Here is a 17,289-nt window from a genome sequence, read left to right as displayed (position 1 = left end):
AACACTATATTTTCAGATAACATTTACTTGTATTTCAAGCAGTGACAAACTTGTAATGTTCGAAATTTTACGGTATGTTTCTGACCAGTCAAGTGCGATAACAATGAAAATGACAAGCCCGTTCCAAAAAGAAGAATACATTCGGTTGCAAATTGGATGCAGTTTCTCTAAAATAAATGGCGCTTTAGAGTCGAGTATAAAACGGAAGACAGCGTTAAAGATGTTTTGACTGCAAGCGGTCAAGATTGCGCCCTTCTAAAGTATTTGAGTTTGAGTAAATAATTCAACGGGGAAAGCTGTTGTTTTTAGAACTGAATATCAACACAATTGTGAAGAACCGAAAAATGGGATGGCAACGGACACTAAACCAGTAGTTAGAGATTTATTATCAAAAGGAATTAAAGAACACACGAGATGCTGGCATAGCTGAGCCAAGTAAATTACAACTGCTGGGCTCATGTAATACGGAATAATAAGTATTTAAAAAATCGTGAAAAATGAAACTGTCAAAATTTTGAGCATTTGGTGGTTAGTATCGATGTCGGGAAATGACTGGGAAAGTTCTTCTTGTACGTGTCCAATTTATTTAAAACAAAACTTTTGTAAACATATTATGGGGGTTGCTATCATAAACAAACAATTTGTGGTGCCAAATGGAGCGAAGTCTATTCCACTTAGTAAAAAACGTAGCAAATGCTACGAAGGCTCTGTTAATACAATAAATTTAATACTATTTTAAAAAGGAATAAATATAGACTGCTTTAAATTTGGTCATTTTAAATACTTTTTTTAGGTCACCGTAACTGTTTTTTTTGGACAAATTAATGGTTTTTAAATTTCAATTTTAATTTATTGTTTGGACAACTTAAATGTTAGCCATTTTGAATTGTCTTCCAGAAGATTATACACATATTACACGTAGAAGTCAGATAACTGCTCAGAAAACTGAATCTGATGTTATTAATTAAAGCAGTTCAGTTTAGATAGGTTACTTGAGATAATGAATTTAATCGGAATCCCATATTAATCTAATCGGAATCCGATATTAATCTAATCGGAATCCAATATTAATCTAATCGGAATCCCATATTAATCTAATGGGAATCCCATATCAATCTAATGGGAATCCCATATTAATCTAATCGGAATCCAATATTAATCTAATCGGAATCCAATATTAATCTAATCGGAATCCAATATTAATCCAATCGGAATCCTCTATTAATCTAATCGGAATCCTCTATTAATCTAATCGGAGTCCCATATTAACCTAATCGGAGTCCCATATTAATCTAATCGGAGTCCCATATTAATCTAATTGGAGTCCCATATTAATCTAATCGCAATCCCATATTAATCTAATCGGAGTCCCATATTAATCTAATCGGAATCCTCTATTAATCTAATCGGAGTCCCATATTAATCTAATTGGAGTCCCATATTAATCTAATCGCAATCCCATATTAATCTAATCGGAGTCCCATATTAATCTAATCGGAAATAGAAAATGAAACGAAACAACATGTAGAGAAGTAATCGGAGTCCTTAAAGAAAAATAACCAAACATAAATTCGTTTTTCTATAACAACCAAAAAACTAGAAATTCCACGTTCTTTTCTATAGAAAAATTCATAGAGCATTCTATAGGATATAGAAAACTTAAATGTTTACGATTTTATAGAAAGTCTAAAGAAAATATTTTTAAGGCTTTTTTGTTTTTGTATTACCACATCAATATCGAAATGAACTGTCGAAATTACCACGAAATTTTTGTAGCGTTTGAAAATCAAAATCTCAATATCAATCATATTTTATAAGTAATCAGTCCACTCACACTCAAGGCAATTAGTATTACATCGACGGCGGCGCCAAATCGACTTTTCAATTGAAATAAAGACAAAATGAAGTCGTTGCTCCGAAAAATTACATCGATTCGACATAACAATCACAAAATTTTCCTAAAAGCCCGTAAAGACGCGTATTTTGAATTTTCTCCGAATCAGGCAATCGATAAAGAGGAAACTGAAATCTTTTCCATATGAAAAAAACTACATTTAAATAAACATAGGGAAACCATCTTTTTGACTTTTAAGCAAAAGGGGTTTAAGCCGGCGAGAAAAAAACACACAAAAAAACAATAGCGATAAATGGAACACACCACTCGCTTCGTCAGGCGTACCCCGGGGGTTCGCGCGCCCCAGTATGAAACGTGGCATCAAAAGCAACTCAGCGGGAGAATGGGTGGAAAGTAATGGAATCAAAGAAAAGACGCGACTACAACTAAGCCTTAAAAGTAAAATAAAAAAACCCCGAAAGAGTAGCGCGGGCCGGGATGGGGGCAGATAAGGAGGCAGAAACTAAAACACGTAACAGCTTGAAGGAAACAAATGGCACGTCGAAATAAAAGGGGGAGAAGGCGGGTTATAAGGGGAGAAGAAGATGAGCCGGGAGGAAGGAATCGAAAGTCATAAATCCTTCCCGTTCCAAATAACTCAATCTGGCGCCCCAGTAATATCTAGGGAACGGCCGCCGACTCATCTCGCAGAAGGAAGCCCAAGAGCGGACGAGGGAAGGGAAGCCCGAGAGCATCCTCGACGGAGATGGGCAGATTGAGGGGAAAGAAAACTATCAGGGATAGATTTGTCTACATTCAAATGTTTCGCCTCTTTCACGCGCCATGTACGGCTATTTTGGCTTACCCGGAAAACGAACGCCACCGTTCTCCCTAAAGAGCTTTATCTATTTCGTCTTCTGAACTGTCCATATTCCAAGTAAGGCCTATATTGTATCGCTTTTTCAAAGCGCGAACTCGTTTTTATGAGGACAAAGTATGACTTTTATATGGACCAGTAAAACTTGGTTTCTCCGCTTGGGCACGTAGAAAATAACATTACGAGGCGTCCTAGTGGAAACTAGGCTTAAGTCTATCCTCGCCCGGGGTGTTTCTATCTCGAATAAAGATTGGTTTTTTTATGTAAATTTAAAATTGTTTAGGCTTTGGATACTAAGGAGTTTGACGAATGGCGAAAATACATAACCGGGATAAAAACCTTTGTTCACTGGATTTTTATTGATTTCAAATGATTTCTACTGATTGCAGTGATTATGACGATAGCGAGAAATAAAATATACTAGCAACCACTTTTTTGTACAGAAAGTGGTTGCTAGTATATTTTATTTCTCGCTATTCGAATGTACAAGTGCCGTAATCTTTAAATTCATGATTATGATGGACACGGTTATTTCTGATTTCTAACTTTTGCTCTTGATTTTCCCTAGAAATCTTTGATTCCCTTAAAACCCAATAATAAATTCCTTACTGATTTTAACGAATGAGTAACGGTGATTATCATATGATTGTTTTTTAATATTTTCTATTTTCCAAAAGCCAAAATACAAGTAATTTCCCGAATTAAATTTGCACATTTATTTTTACAAAATTAAAAATGATATTTACAATGTCTAACTGGTAACTAAATAATCTCTGATGACGTAGAGCTGAGCTTCACGAAACCGGCTAGACATTGTAAATATAATTTTTTATTTTATAAAAATAAATGTACAAATTTAACAAAGTTGTTTTAATTTCCATAATGATACTTCCTATATCTATCGACGATATATTTGTTAAGGATGATCTGAGAAAACTGCCAAGGCTTATTGAAAATTGAAAGTCATAAAGGTTAAAAATAACGGTTACTATACATCTAGAGGTGGTTATTTTGAAATTTTACCGCAACATTATACTAACCTTGCTGTAATTTTGCCACTTCCAAAATTTCCGATTACGCAAATCACTACGCGATATCTTTCAGCGTCATACCTCATATTTATTCGCAGTTGATTTTAATTTCTTTTCTTCGAACTTATTGACTAATCCCGCAAAAATTAACTTATTATTGCGACTGATAATATTATGTACGGAAAAAATAGGCGAGGATTTAAATGGCAAAGCCGTAGATTGCTAATGGATTGATGCTTTTAGTGAAACAACCTTCGTCTGACCTTGCCGGGATCCGCTTCCGAGCAATAAGCCGATTTCGGAGGACAAAGACAGCGCCTCATCTTCAGCGACTTTAATTAAGAGTGGCGCCGAATAATGCTCTCTAATAAAGCCCGCGCAAAGGCCCCGGACAGGGCCAGGGCCAGCGGCCCCAAATTTAAACGCCTATTCTCTTAAGACCCGAAATAAATGGAGTAATTCGTCTTCGATCGTATACGTTTTTTGGTTTCGAACGAATAAGCTGCTAGCCTGCTTTCAGTTTAAAGCGAAACTTCGAGCCGAAGACCCCATTTAGAATATTTCCCAGATTCTCAAATTTTATTTGAGGTTTCGCCATAAGCCTATCAACCCTAAGTTTGAAACGCGCATAGCGCCCTTTGTACCACCACTGGACGGGCGAAAAAGAAGAAATCAGGCGATAGTATCGGCACCTGGTAGAGATAAATTGAAGCTTCTTCCTTCCCCCTTTCTCTCTCTACGCGCCTCTCTCTTACTAAAGCAGCTGGCATCATGCATTGCGAGACGCGTTACGTTTCTCTTTTCCGCCACCGGGTGGATTTAGCGCTGTACTTTCGACAGTCGTTAGCTGAACCAACACTGCCTTTCGATTCAAACTTAGGGGTGATAGGCTTATGGTTTCGCGTATATAGCTCAAATTTTGGGTCAGAACAAATGTTTTAATATACAGGATGTTTCAAAAGGTTATGCAAAAATTTTAAGTGGTTGTAGGGGGTGAGTTGAGAAGTATGCCAAGGGTATTAGCCAGCTGGTTATTATTATTAAATGCTGGTATTCGCGAATCCAGGGCTGTGTTCAGTAAGACTCAACCAAGAAGATACCGCCCAGGATATTCAATTAGGAACCAAATCTCACAGGAACTTGATATCCGAATCTCCTAAAAAATGATATTGCAATGAATATCCAGGTTTAAGCCCAAAATCCCACATTGCTCGTATACGAATATCCAAAAAAAATATTGCATGGATCAGAAAATATCCTAATAATAAATATTCCTGGGGCATCTGAACATTGTTGATTTCTTCCCAGCAAGCGCAATTAAATCAGTAATTTAACAAAATATATTCGAATCATAATAAGGAAATATGAAACAAAACCTTGAGAATTCTTCATTATTATAGAACAACGTCATAAATTGTGATAAAAATAATCTGCTCTTATTAAATGGTTTACTAGTTTATTCATATATTCTCGACACATCAGAAACAGATAGGAAACGTGTTACTTGGCGGTCGTAGAACTGGCATTTTAACCAACCGTAATAAAAGTACTATACATGTTATGTTTAATATATAGGCCTATCACAGTTTAAGTTATTTTTAAGTATCTTCCTATACACTCTTTTTAGAAACGTTTACTGGGCGCAGCCATTATCGTACAGACAACCAACGAGCAAGAGCTCTACCGCAGAAATTTCATCCCCCCAAAACCAGTTTTTTCATCACCCTCCCCGTAGACTGTAAGGTAATGGCGGTCGATTGGGGAGGTGCGTTTAAAAGTTTATAACATCCCCCGGATATTGAAGATCCGTAAAAACTAGGAGCAACAAACACAGCACCCCACACTAGGAGAACGCAACTAGCATTAAAACACGATAATGCAGTTTTGTGTACAATTTTCATTGGACCAGCCTTTACGCTGCACGTTTTACGGAAAGGGGGAAGACAATTTCCGAATTTTCCCCTTCCAACGGCAGCAGGCGCTAAAGCATATAGCCAATGAATATTGTACACAAGAAAATAGACTACTTTTGACGGGTTGCGTACTCCTTGTGTGGGGTGTTGTTTTTGTTGCTCCTAGCTGCAAAACCCATGATCTATTTTGCATCAAACCTGGATATATGGATGTCCTTAAGACATAAGAATATCCAATTATAATATCCTATTGATATCCAATGGACCAATTAATGTTTGCTGGGCATTGAGTTGAAACTTGTGAAACCCTTTTGGGTATTTAAAAAAATTAAAGGTTTTTTTTAAATTATAATTCTTTTATGGGTACTAACAAGTTATAAGTAAGCTCCTTTTAGGTACTATGTTGAACCCTTTTGGATATTTGAATAAACCGTTAAGAGATTAAATTAGTATAAAATGAAACCCTTACTGGTTTATTTCTAAACCATTAGACAAAAATGAAAAGGTCATTAATGGCTTAAGTGAAGTTCATTTATTTTTACTGTGTACCTCTCTCTTCAGAGACGTAACCAGGGAAGGGGCACGTATGGTTGAATATCCAGACAGTCTATCATATGTGATATCCAATTAAAGGCCGGAGACTAGTCTGCCTATAAATACTAATTCTACAACTTCTAAAATTTCTGTTCTTTCTTTTCCTTTAAATAATACCAAATGCAAGTCATCAAGCGACACTTAATGCCATTGATTCAGGTGGCCGGGTGGTGGGGGCAAGCCTTCAAAACCACTCGAACCAACAGCTAACTACACCGACCATTACTGCTAACCCCAACCAATTTTTATATCAAGGGGAAACGGAAGAACTCGAGGGAAAAACCTTTTAACCAGTGAGTGTACATACTTTATTTTCTCGATGTAAAAGCCTTTGAAAGTCAATAATAATAATAATAATAATCAGCTAGGCTAATACCCAAGACACCACCCTAAGCACAAGTCATCGAGCGACTTTTAATGCATTTAAACAGGTGGCCGGGTTAAATTGCGTATTAGGGTGGTTGCAAGCCCTTCATACCACGCGAGCCAACAGCTCCCTATACTTAGTATTAAAGTTAACCTCTACAAGGGTTTATGGGAAATTTGCAAACTCAACACAGAAAGAGTGGTTCCGAGTTTTCACCCAGTGTCACACTCCCACCAGCTAGATTTGAACCCGGCTCCTTTTGTTGCGAGGCCAAAGTGCTAACCACTCCGCCACCCCATGCATCAATAAACATTTATAACGTATTTGAACCGAAACATATTTTAAAAAATTGGCGGGAGCCTGGGAAAGTACAATCGTCCGTTATCACGAAAAATCGAATAGAAATGTTGTGTTCAACGAAACGTAAGTGAAGGCAACTTCCGCTAGAATTCTAGAAAATAAATATTCTTCGTTTAATCTTAAAGGATGTCATCGTTTTTATCTCGTGTATGTTTACTTTTAGTCAAACTCCGAATTATTTAGAGAAGCAGCCGTTTTTGAGACGAAGAGAGAGAATTTCTCGTTAGACAAAGAAGATATTTGCCTGAAGTTCTCTCTCCTTTTGTTCACTGGCGCTAGAGGGCGGGCTGGGTAGGTTACGCGAGGGCCGTTAGGAAGGGGTGAATGGTGGACTCCTGGCTAATTACTTACCCGTATGTGTCCTCATGTGTCTTCGAAGCAGGGATGGTCTGTCGAAGGCCTTTCCGCAAACCTCGCAGGGCAGCAAAGTCCGTTCTTTGGCTCGCTTCTGTTGTTGGCTCAAACACGTCGCCGCCATTTCAGAGTAATTGCGCTGAATAATTGAGAGAAAGGGAAAAGAACGATTTAAGATGAACGTTCAATGGCCTCAGCGTCACTTAATGGTTGTTCCCCTTAATGAAATATCATCAGACGAACGCCAGCGCCCCCTATCACCCTTCAAATTCAACGTATTCGCCTTTATATAGAAAATAAAGTGTACTCCTGTTTTTCTCAAAAAGGAACTCTAGTTTTCGAGAGATTTCACTCTGGAGGAATGTTACCCTTTTAATTGTTCCTTTATACGCGATCATAACCGCTCCCACTATTCGTAAACATACCATTCTATTGAATTTCGTGGTACGAAGACGCGTTTGAAAGCGAAAAACCAATAACAAACCCTAACAAATATATTTAGGAAACACAAACAAATCTGGCTTATTGGAACCATGGAACAACAATATTTCGGGTTTTTTTGGTTCGGTAGGCGTGGTATATTTTAATTTAGAATCGCTTTCCCTCATAAAAGGTTTCTACAGAGATTCTAAAGAACCGTAATTGTCATCATATATAAAAATGACCCCAATTTCAATATAATCTATAAAAATCTGGGTAATTGTTTTCATAATCATCGTAAAAACCTAAAATTATGTTATAGAAATCTTTATAACGCACTCATTAGGATATCGAAAAATCTATAATAAGACTAAGATATAGACTTTCTATAGAACTCTATAAGATTCTAAAAGTATTTAGACTTACTACAGACTTTTATAGGATTCTATAAATGTATAGACTTTCTATAAGGGTAAAGACTTTCTATGAGGGTATAGACTTTCTATAAGGGTAAAGACTTTCTATGAGGGTAAAGACTTTCTATAAGGGTAAAGACTTTCTATAAGGGTAAAGACTTTCTATAAGGGTGAAGACTTTCTATAAGGGTATAGACTTTCTATAGAGTTCTATAAGATTCTAAAATTATATTGTTTTATCATAACTACTTCTATAAGATTGTAAAAGGATATAGTTTTATCATAACTACTTCTATAAGATTTTATAAGAATATTGACTTTCTAAAGAATTTCGTAAGATTCTATAGAAAGGTTTGGTATGTTAAGTGGGTTGTTATTCATGACCTAAAAACTTTCTAGTTTTAATCCCGTATCAAAATACGATATGAAAAAGTGAACATTAACTTTCAAAACTACACTTTTGCTCGTGTAACCCCACATACGAACTTCTGTTCTTTTTACGTCCTCAACGGCAATACTCGTTTTGGTTTGACGTTTTCCCCGTCTATAGGCTCTTTTAACGCGTAACTAAGCATCGGGGTGAAAATAGACCAATAAGTAGTGAGAGAGGAAGAATAACAAGGTCTAAAAAAGGTTCCAGCGAGTTCTTTGAGCCGCCGCCCGGGCTCGTTCTCTCCCCGCTGAGGAAGATGATGACAAATTGCGTGGTGTTTTGGTGGCGACGAAAATCGATAGCAACGTCCTCCGAGCCACCATTGTTTCCCTTCTGCCCACTACAGCGAAAGGGACTCTCAAAATCGGCTTCCTTTTCTAAAGAATGTTTCGCGAAGGGGCCCGGCTAATCCCTAGATTTGTCTCTGACCGGAGACGACACTCTCCCAGGATCACCAACAGAAAACCCGGGATAATCTCGAGTACAAATTTGCCCGACTTTGCTATATGAAAAGAAGTTTCGATGGAAAGGAAATACTTAATTAATCATGGAGCGAACTGTTGCTTTTTTGTTGTCTCGCGTTATTTCACGGTAACGAGGTTGGTTTTAAGTTGCCATTTTTTGTTAACTCATTGCATAAATAAACGAAACATATATTTCCGAAACTGGAGGCATTTTCTTTACGCTACTTATCGTTAAATTTTAGTACTCCCACTTAGCGCTTTTTCCTTCAAAAACATTTCAAACATTTTCTATAAAAAAACTTATCAAAGCCTATGCTTTCTCCATATCCTATATAGTGCTCTATAAACATTTCTTTAAAACAATTTAAGGTTTATCAATGTATATAGAAACAATAATCAAAATTCATGTAATTCTTTAAAAATGTGTCTATTTTCTATAGGATTCCGATTTTAGTTCTGTAGAATTTCTATAGAAAATGTTTGTTTTCTATAAAATTCGGATTTTGTCTCCGTAGAATGTATATAGAAAATGTTCGATTTCTTTACAATTCAAATTTCAGTTCTTTAAAATTTCTATACAAAATGTTTGTTTTCTATAATCTTCTGATTTCGATTCTATAGAATTTCTATAGAAAATGTTTGTTTCTTTACAATTCAAATTTCAGTTCTTTAAAATTTCTATAGAAATATTTGTTTTCTATATTCTTCCGATTTTGATAGTGAAGAATTAAAATGTTTGTTTTCTATTTAATTCCAATTTTGGTTCTGTAGAATTTCTATAGAAAATGTTTGTTTTCTATATAATTCCAATTTAAATAATGTAAAATTTCTATAGAAAATGTTCGCTTTCTATATCGAAATTCTATCTTTCTGAAAATATTGAAAGGGCTGTTCAAGAAAAAAGCCTACTGCAATTTTAATAACTTTCTTTTTTTTCAAATTGAGAATAAAAATTCGTGTTAAAAATTAAATTAATTACCAGCTCGTTATATACAACACAATAAAACTACCCGCTTGGAAATTTTTCCGGAACATTTTCCGTATTTTTCCGAAAAAGGTTTTCATTCAATGATTAGCCTAGTATTGCTCACCAATTTAAATTTCGCGGCATTTTCACCTTATTTCTTTAAACCCAACAGTAAAACTAACTCTTGACAAGTCTAGAATAAAAACCCTTTAAAATAATGTTTAATTATTTTTATTTTCCGATTTGCGGAAAGGTTTCAGGCAAGTTTTCCCCATTTCAATTTTCAGGAAAATCAACAACTTTAGCTCGTACAAAATATCGTGGCCCGTGCATCCTAGGGGCCCGCGGGTTCGAGTAATTGAGGTATACTTATCTTGGGGCCCGGAACTTATATTTTACCGGAGCCCGGGCACGCTCTCAGCGGCCCTGATAATGAATGCGATACACCGAAATTATTTGATCGAAAGGTCGTCGAACTTACCCTCGTGTTTTCCTTTTTGAAGGTCGTTTCTACGAGCGCCAGTTGCAGGCGATCTTCCGGGTTGCGGCCGCTGGTCACCGAAGAGGCGAAGGGTGGAAAGGCGTTGGGCGAGATGACCACTCGGTTCAATTCGGCTTTTGGCACTTTGACTTTGCTGTTTAACAAGGACTTGGAGAGATCCAACGGAGTGGCTAAAGAGATAAGAAAAATGACAGAAATATATAGTGCGTGAATAAGACATATCTGAGATTGTAAAAATGGTCTGAAAAAAGTGTCGTATTTTACGCGTTTTAACGAGACTATGTTCGCTCCATTCGCTTTTTATCTCTTTCTCGGACTTTCGGGAGTTTGCTCGACAACTCAATAAATTGAAATGCCCCAAATTCAACCAAATAGAAATAAGCTGGACGCCAATAAGAAATCGCTCTTTCGCGTCTCAATACACACAAAGGATTCTCGACTTTCTCGCTCTCTCTGACAAAACATTTCCTATTGGAAAAACTCTACAGATACGTCTTAGTGGTTTCTATAGAAAAACTCCATTTAGCACGGGACATTTTTCTCAAGGAATTTGCTTTAAAATACAGGGTTTTTCAAAGGTTATGTAAAACGTTTAAGGAGTTGTAGGGGGTGAGTTGAGAAGTATATATGCCTGTTTTTCCCCCATTTTACAGAGAGCTTCAAAGTGTGGCCTGGGTCATTCCATACGATTTCGACCACTCATGTCACCATGGGTCAATCGTTTTTTTTTAAATTTTAAACACAGATAGATCTGTCTAAAAAACGGTGATATCCTAGGTTTTAGCTGAAAATATTGAGAAGTTTTAGAATAAACACAGTTTAACCGAAACCCCACATTTTTTGGTATATCGTACCTCGATTTCAGTACCCCTTCTCTTTAAGTTTAATAGCTTTTTATAAATATATTTTATTTTAACAAAATAACACAATCTTACACATTTTGGCAAGGCGAATTCAACGGTGGAGTTTTTACCTCTCCGAGGGGACAAAGTCCCCTAGGAGGGGTTATATAACCAGCGTGTCTGTCTGTGGGTCTGTGGGTCTGTGGGTCTGTGGGTCTGTCAGGCCTGCGAACGCGTTCGCATTTTCGGTGCAAAGTGTAATCACTGCGTACGCAGTTTCTCAAAGGGTTGGCAAAACCACCGTGTGACGGTGAGCGTTAACGGATGCATTTGCGGTTTGGTTTGGATGGTGTTTTTTCGCTCACCGTCGTGACGGTTTGGTGTATTACGTTTTTGTAATGTTTATGCGTAGGTTGTGAGTGTTGAATTTGTTGTGTTTGTATTCTGATGGTTGTGCATGATGAGTCTGTTGTGTTTATATGGGCGTTTTCTCTCCAACTTCTTCTTAATGACTTTGGGACGGACCGAGTGCTGAGTGTAACGCTACCTCTCAACGTCCAATGGCAGGGTTTCCACCAGTTGTACACGGTATTCGTCTTAGTATCAATTTGCGATCGCATCGGGCGGGATTTGAACCCGAGACCTCCTGATTGACAGGCGGACGTACTACCACAGAACCACCGACACTTGTTACGCCTTATTGAAAATTAGACCTTCAGCTTTATCGGAAGCGTATTTAATAGAGTACGAAATTTTGGTTTAATTGAAATAGAATTGAAATTGAAATTATTGCATCGAAGAAATTATAATTTAGCGTTTCTCTATTGATTAAAAACAAATGCGCCACCCAGGTTTCGAACCCAGACCATTTGGCTTGGCAGTCGAGCGCTCTACCACAGAATCACCGATAGCTGCTTAGATTCACTGAAATTAAGACAGGCATCGTAAGCATAATAGGTAATAAAGTCTTTTTTTATTAATTAATTTATGAAGGCTTAATCTGGTTTTTTTTAAAGGTTAAATCTTGTTTTAGCGCAGTCAGCCGAGATTAGAGGGTTAAAGGGTAGACCCTGTGGGTGGTCCACTTTGTTAGTTTTTTTTGTTATTTATTTACGGGTATTATTAACGACCTATATATAGTTGTGTTAATTCCAAGGAGATAATTTAACGTTAATTGCTTTAAGAGCTGGCGGTTAGTCAAGTGGCTCTCTGTACTTTGTTGATGGTAAGGTTTTTGCTTCTTGTAAAAATATTTGGTGTGGATATTTGGATATCTACGATTTCTAACGCAGTCAATGATTTCTTGGGTGGAAATTGGACGGCATTGGTCTTTTTCATGCGGTATGTGTCACAACGTCAACTGGAAGTTGAAATAAAATGAGCGTTAAAGATGCGGCAAGTATTTCGTAAGCGAGAAAAATACAAATACCATCTGTAGATGTTTCTTTCATTAAAATTTGCTTAGTATTATATTCAACTGATAAACATGTACTGTAAAAAGGGTTAAATTCAATTGTGCATTGTTTTAGTGAATCTAACTCGCTGTTGTAACTACTTAATTTATAATATTCTGAATAAATTAAACTCGATTGTTTCGTCTCAATTATTTAAATTAAAATTAAAATTTTATACCGGGCAGGATTTGAACCGAGAATACGTTTTTCGTAAATAACTCTGAATTGCGGAGATATCTTTGGGGGTCGTATCGAGAAATTAATACCACTAGGGACCATACTTCCGAGGAGAGGTATATTTTGGCTTGCCAACTTGTTATAATTATTTTAACGTTGACCTTATTGTTAATAATTTTAAACTGGTGCCTAAAAATCATTATATAAAATCATCTCTTCCATAAGCAGATATAAAAAGGTGAGTTTTACGAAGAGAGAAACATGAGCCGTTGAGTATTATTTTAACACAAATTTAGTTTTGTTATTGTATACGTAGTTAAAAGTAATATTGTTTTAGGGTTAGTAATTGAAAATATTTCAAAGAACCACTCCTGACTATACATATAAATTATTATTTTTTATTTAAATTGTGAATTCCGCCTAAGATTTAGTGAAAAATGAACTAGCCACAGCCGAGGCTGCCCCCTAAGAAGGTTAAATTGAACCTACCACACATTATAGATGATACAAAATGAATCTTTTGCAAGTGTTGATACCTTTGGGAGCTTGGTATTACAAAAGGTAAAAATAAAATTCGGAAGCATTTATTGTACCATGTGTTTCTTAATGTATTTTCCAAGCTAACCAAAATGGTGGATTTATAGATTAGGTTTAGTTTTCAGTTACAACAAACATTACAGGCGATAATAAAAAGTTCAATGCCTCTATTTAACACGCAATTATTTTCAATAAAATATTTTATCAATTTACTACTCAGAATTAAGGGTTGAAAAATATATACATAAGTTAAGTCTGTCATGGCCTAAACGGGACGACAAATGCCATGTACCTCTTAACTTGATTTTGCGACTGATATCAACGCCTACAGCGACTGCTTCCAGAGCTAGATCCTTTAATCTTAAAGTTTAAGATTTAGAAAATGTTCGAGCATTATTTATCACACATCGTTAAATACGTAGTAATAATTTCTAAAAGATTTAAACCATTTTTTGTATGATATCAAAAATATAAAATTTCAAAAGTGTTGAATTTCAAGAAAATAGTTATTGATTTATCAAATAAAAACAAGGAAAATACCCCTTTTTTAAGAGCTTATTTTAAAGCTCTTTTATAGAGCTATCTAATTGTGTATTTATATTTCGTGTTTTCATTCGCCCACATGACCCTTTAACACCTCGAATGAGACCCCCCAAAAATAAAAATTTACATTTTGACATCCAATAACCTGGTATCAATTCTAGTTAGGACTATAAAAACTCCACCGTTTAAATCGCCTTGCCAAAATGTGTAAGATTGTGTTATTTTGTTAAAATAAAATATATTTATAAAAAGTTATTAAACTTAAAGACAAGGGGTACTGAAATCGAGGTACGATATACCAAAAAATGTGGGGTTTCGGTTAAACTATGTTTATTCTAAAACTTCTCAATATTTTTAGCTAAAACCTTGGATATCACCGTTTTTTAGACAGATATATCTGTGTTTAAAATTAAAAAAAAAATCGATTGACCCATGGTGACATGAGTGGTCGAAATCGTATGGAATGACCCGCCTACTATCCCCTGAAAGTAGGCTGCAACAAGCGCAAAACCAAGCAGCAGGGGCTTTAAATACTGTTTAAATCTACCTTTTTACGCGGGTTACCTCGATTTGTTTTTTAGCTATCACACGAACCCAAACCTTAATGTTCGCGTTTCCCTGCTGCTTGGTTTTACGCTTGCTGCATCCTACTTCCAGAGGCTAGTAGGCCACACTTTGAAGCTCTCTGGCACTCTTTTTCACTCATCGTAGGAAAATGAAAAAAAAAAAACAGGCATACTTCTCAACTCACCCACTACAGCTCCTTAAAACTTTTGCATAACCTTTTGAAACACCCTGTATAGTAATGTGTAGTAAATATCTATAAATATATGAACAGCCAGACCCGTAACTAACCGTCAAAACTCGTGGGTTCTCAAATGTTTTTGGGGAGGTGCCAATGCCTTGATACTAAAAATCGTAATTTTTAACTCCCACTACTAAAATTAGTAAATATACCGAAATTGGCTATATTTTGTTATTTTTTAAATTATGTATTTCAACTTCGTTAAAAACAGAATATTTTATTAAAATACAGGTAACCGATGTTATATGATATTAGTTGGTAGTTGAGCAATCGATTTTATTTTGGGTCGGTCGGGTTGGAGATGCTCTAGTATTCATTTGGGAGTGCTGACTGGTGCCCCCCATATACGGGCTTGCAAATAGCTTCGTGTTACTTTTTCAAAAAGTGATTATTTTTTTAATACCTTCTTTAAAAGAGGGCCATGATTTTCTAGGGTCCCCCCGAGACGCAGGCCCTTACGGAATCGCTATTTACATCACCGAAAACTTTTTGAAAAGTTCAATTGGTCAAAGTTTACTTTTATTTTAATTTTTATTTAGAAATATTTATAGAAATACCTACAGAATATAGATTTTTTTAGAACTTCTATTATTTAGAAATATTAATAGAAATAGCTACAGAATAAAGATTTTTTAGAACTAATATTATTTAGAAATATTAATAGAAATAAACTACAGAATAAAGATTCTTCAGAACTTCTATTATTTAGAAATATTTATAGAAATAACTACAGAATAAAGATTCTTTAGTACTTATATTATTTAGAAATATTTATAGAAATAACTACAGAATAAAGATTCTTTAGTACTTATATTATTTAGAAATATTTATAGAAATAACTACAGAATAAAGATTCTTTAGTACTTATATTATTTAGAAATATTTATAGAAATAACTATATATTAAAGTCTATATAGAGTTCTAAAAGATTCTTTTAACATAAAAGTTTTGAACAAGTTAGTTCTCTACATATTGCAATTTTCAAAACTTATTGCCATCTATTCTTTCTCCGAAATTCTAGTTAGGATACGACAATAGTAAAATATATATATATATTCATAACAGCTACTCTGAAGAAACCGCACCTTACATTTTACCGTAATGAAACGGTACGACAGCGTCCCCAGGTTTTCCTTTCTCAAAATGATATAATGGTGAAAGTCAAATTCTCGGAATCTCATTTTAGAAATTCCACGGAGGAGCGCTATCGAATATTTTATTACGGATTCTAAGAATATAAATTCCTAGTTTCAATGGGAATATTATTTTTACGATTTAAAAGTGATACATCTTCCTTTGATATTGAGAACTTTAGGGAACGTGAAAATTTTAAAGCAGTTACTGTAAAGTACAAAATTTATAAATAATAGGAAATATTAAAGGGTTATCTTGTAGAAGGAAGAAGGCTTCATTTTGTCGTTTTCGGCCTTGTAGCCGAGATAATATTATAGGTGTGGGAAGCTTTACTTAATGGATTTCGAGGAAGCTCTCTCAGCGTCGACCATAGCGACTCTATCCTTCTCGTCCTACGCCGGAAACTAGTTCTTTCTATATGCAAATTTAATTAAAGCACGTCTATATTATTAACGCGACCGTTGAGTGAGAAGAATTCTCCACCAATCACCAGCTTCAATCCTTTATACTAGGAGACATGTCTCCTGTTTATACTAACAAGGAGAGTACCCGTGGTGTTTATTGCCAATTTACTTCCAAGTCGGGGGTAATGTAGACCTATATGAGATATTAATTTCCCAAAAGGAGACGTTGCACTACCCATTCGATTTGCCATGGCAACCGAAAATGTGTTTATGACCACAAAAAAAAACTCCATTTAAAAAAGCATGGGATTTTCTGGGTTTCACAGGGTATTAACTACGATTTTTTTTAATTTGAAAGTCACGCAATTGGTCATAATAATAATAATAATAATCAGCTAGGCTAATACCCAAGGCACCACCTTAGGCCTAAGTCATCAAGCGACTTTTGAAGCCCTTAATTCAGGTGGCCGGGTTACAATGAGTAGGAGGGTGGTGGCAAGCCCTGCATGCCACGTGATCGAGGAAACAGCTCCCTACACTAACTATTACCGTTAACCACATTTAGGTATATTTCATCAAGTTTGGAAAGTTGGAACATTTTTGGGGTAAAATTGTAACACTTTTTGGGTAAAACAAGGAAAAAATCTTATTTTTGTTTAAAGTGGTCAAAAACATTTTCGGTTGCCATGGCAAATCGAATGGGTAGTGCGACGTCTCCTTTTGGAAAATTTCATAACTCATATAGGTCTACATTACGCCCGACTTTGAACCAAATCGGCAATAAACACCTCGGGTACTCTCCTTGTGAGTCACAACCTTAGAATACTTTAAAATCTGGGAGGGTTTTGGCAAAGATATCAA

The 17,289-nt window shown here is 35.8% G+C and overlaps 1 protein-coding gene across 1 annotated transcript in view; it reads right to left on the bottom strand.

Moving 5' to 3' along the window:
• Window positions 1-17,289, bottom strand: part of LOC149933392 (uncharacterized) — a 91,132-nt gene that overhangs the window by 26,135 nt on the left and 47,708 nt on the right. The window contains exons 4-5 of the mRNA XM_090157287.1: window positions 10,512-10,702; window positions 7,328-7,469 (exon numbers count right to left, since the gene is read on the bottom strand). Coding sequence (XP_090013413.1) covers window positions 7,328-7,469; window positions 10,512-10,702 — 333 coding nt within the window. The remainder of the gene's footprint in view (window positions 1-7,327; window positions 7,470-10,511; window positions 10,703-17,289) is intronic.

The sequence above is a fragment of the Leiobunum rupestre genome, chromosome 8 (genome assembly GCF_980474605.1).
Source record: "Leiobunum rupestre chromosome 8, qqLeiRupe1.1.hap1, whole genome shotgun sequence".
NCBI lineage: Eukaryota > Metazoa > Arthropoda > Arachnida > Opiliones > Sclerosomatidae > Leiobunum > Leiobunum rupestre.
The sequence above is the reverse complement of the archived record's forward strand: the minus strand, read 5'-3'. Positions and strand labels throughout refer to the sequence as shown.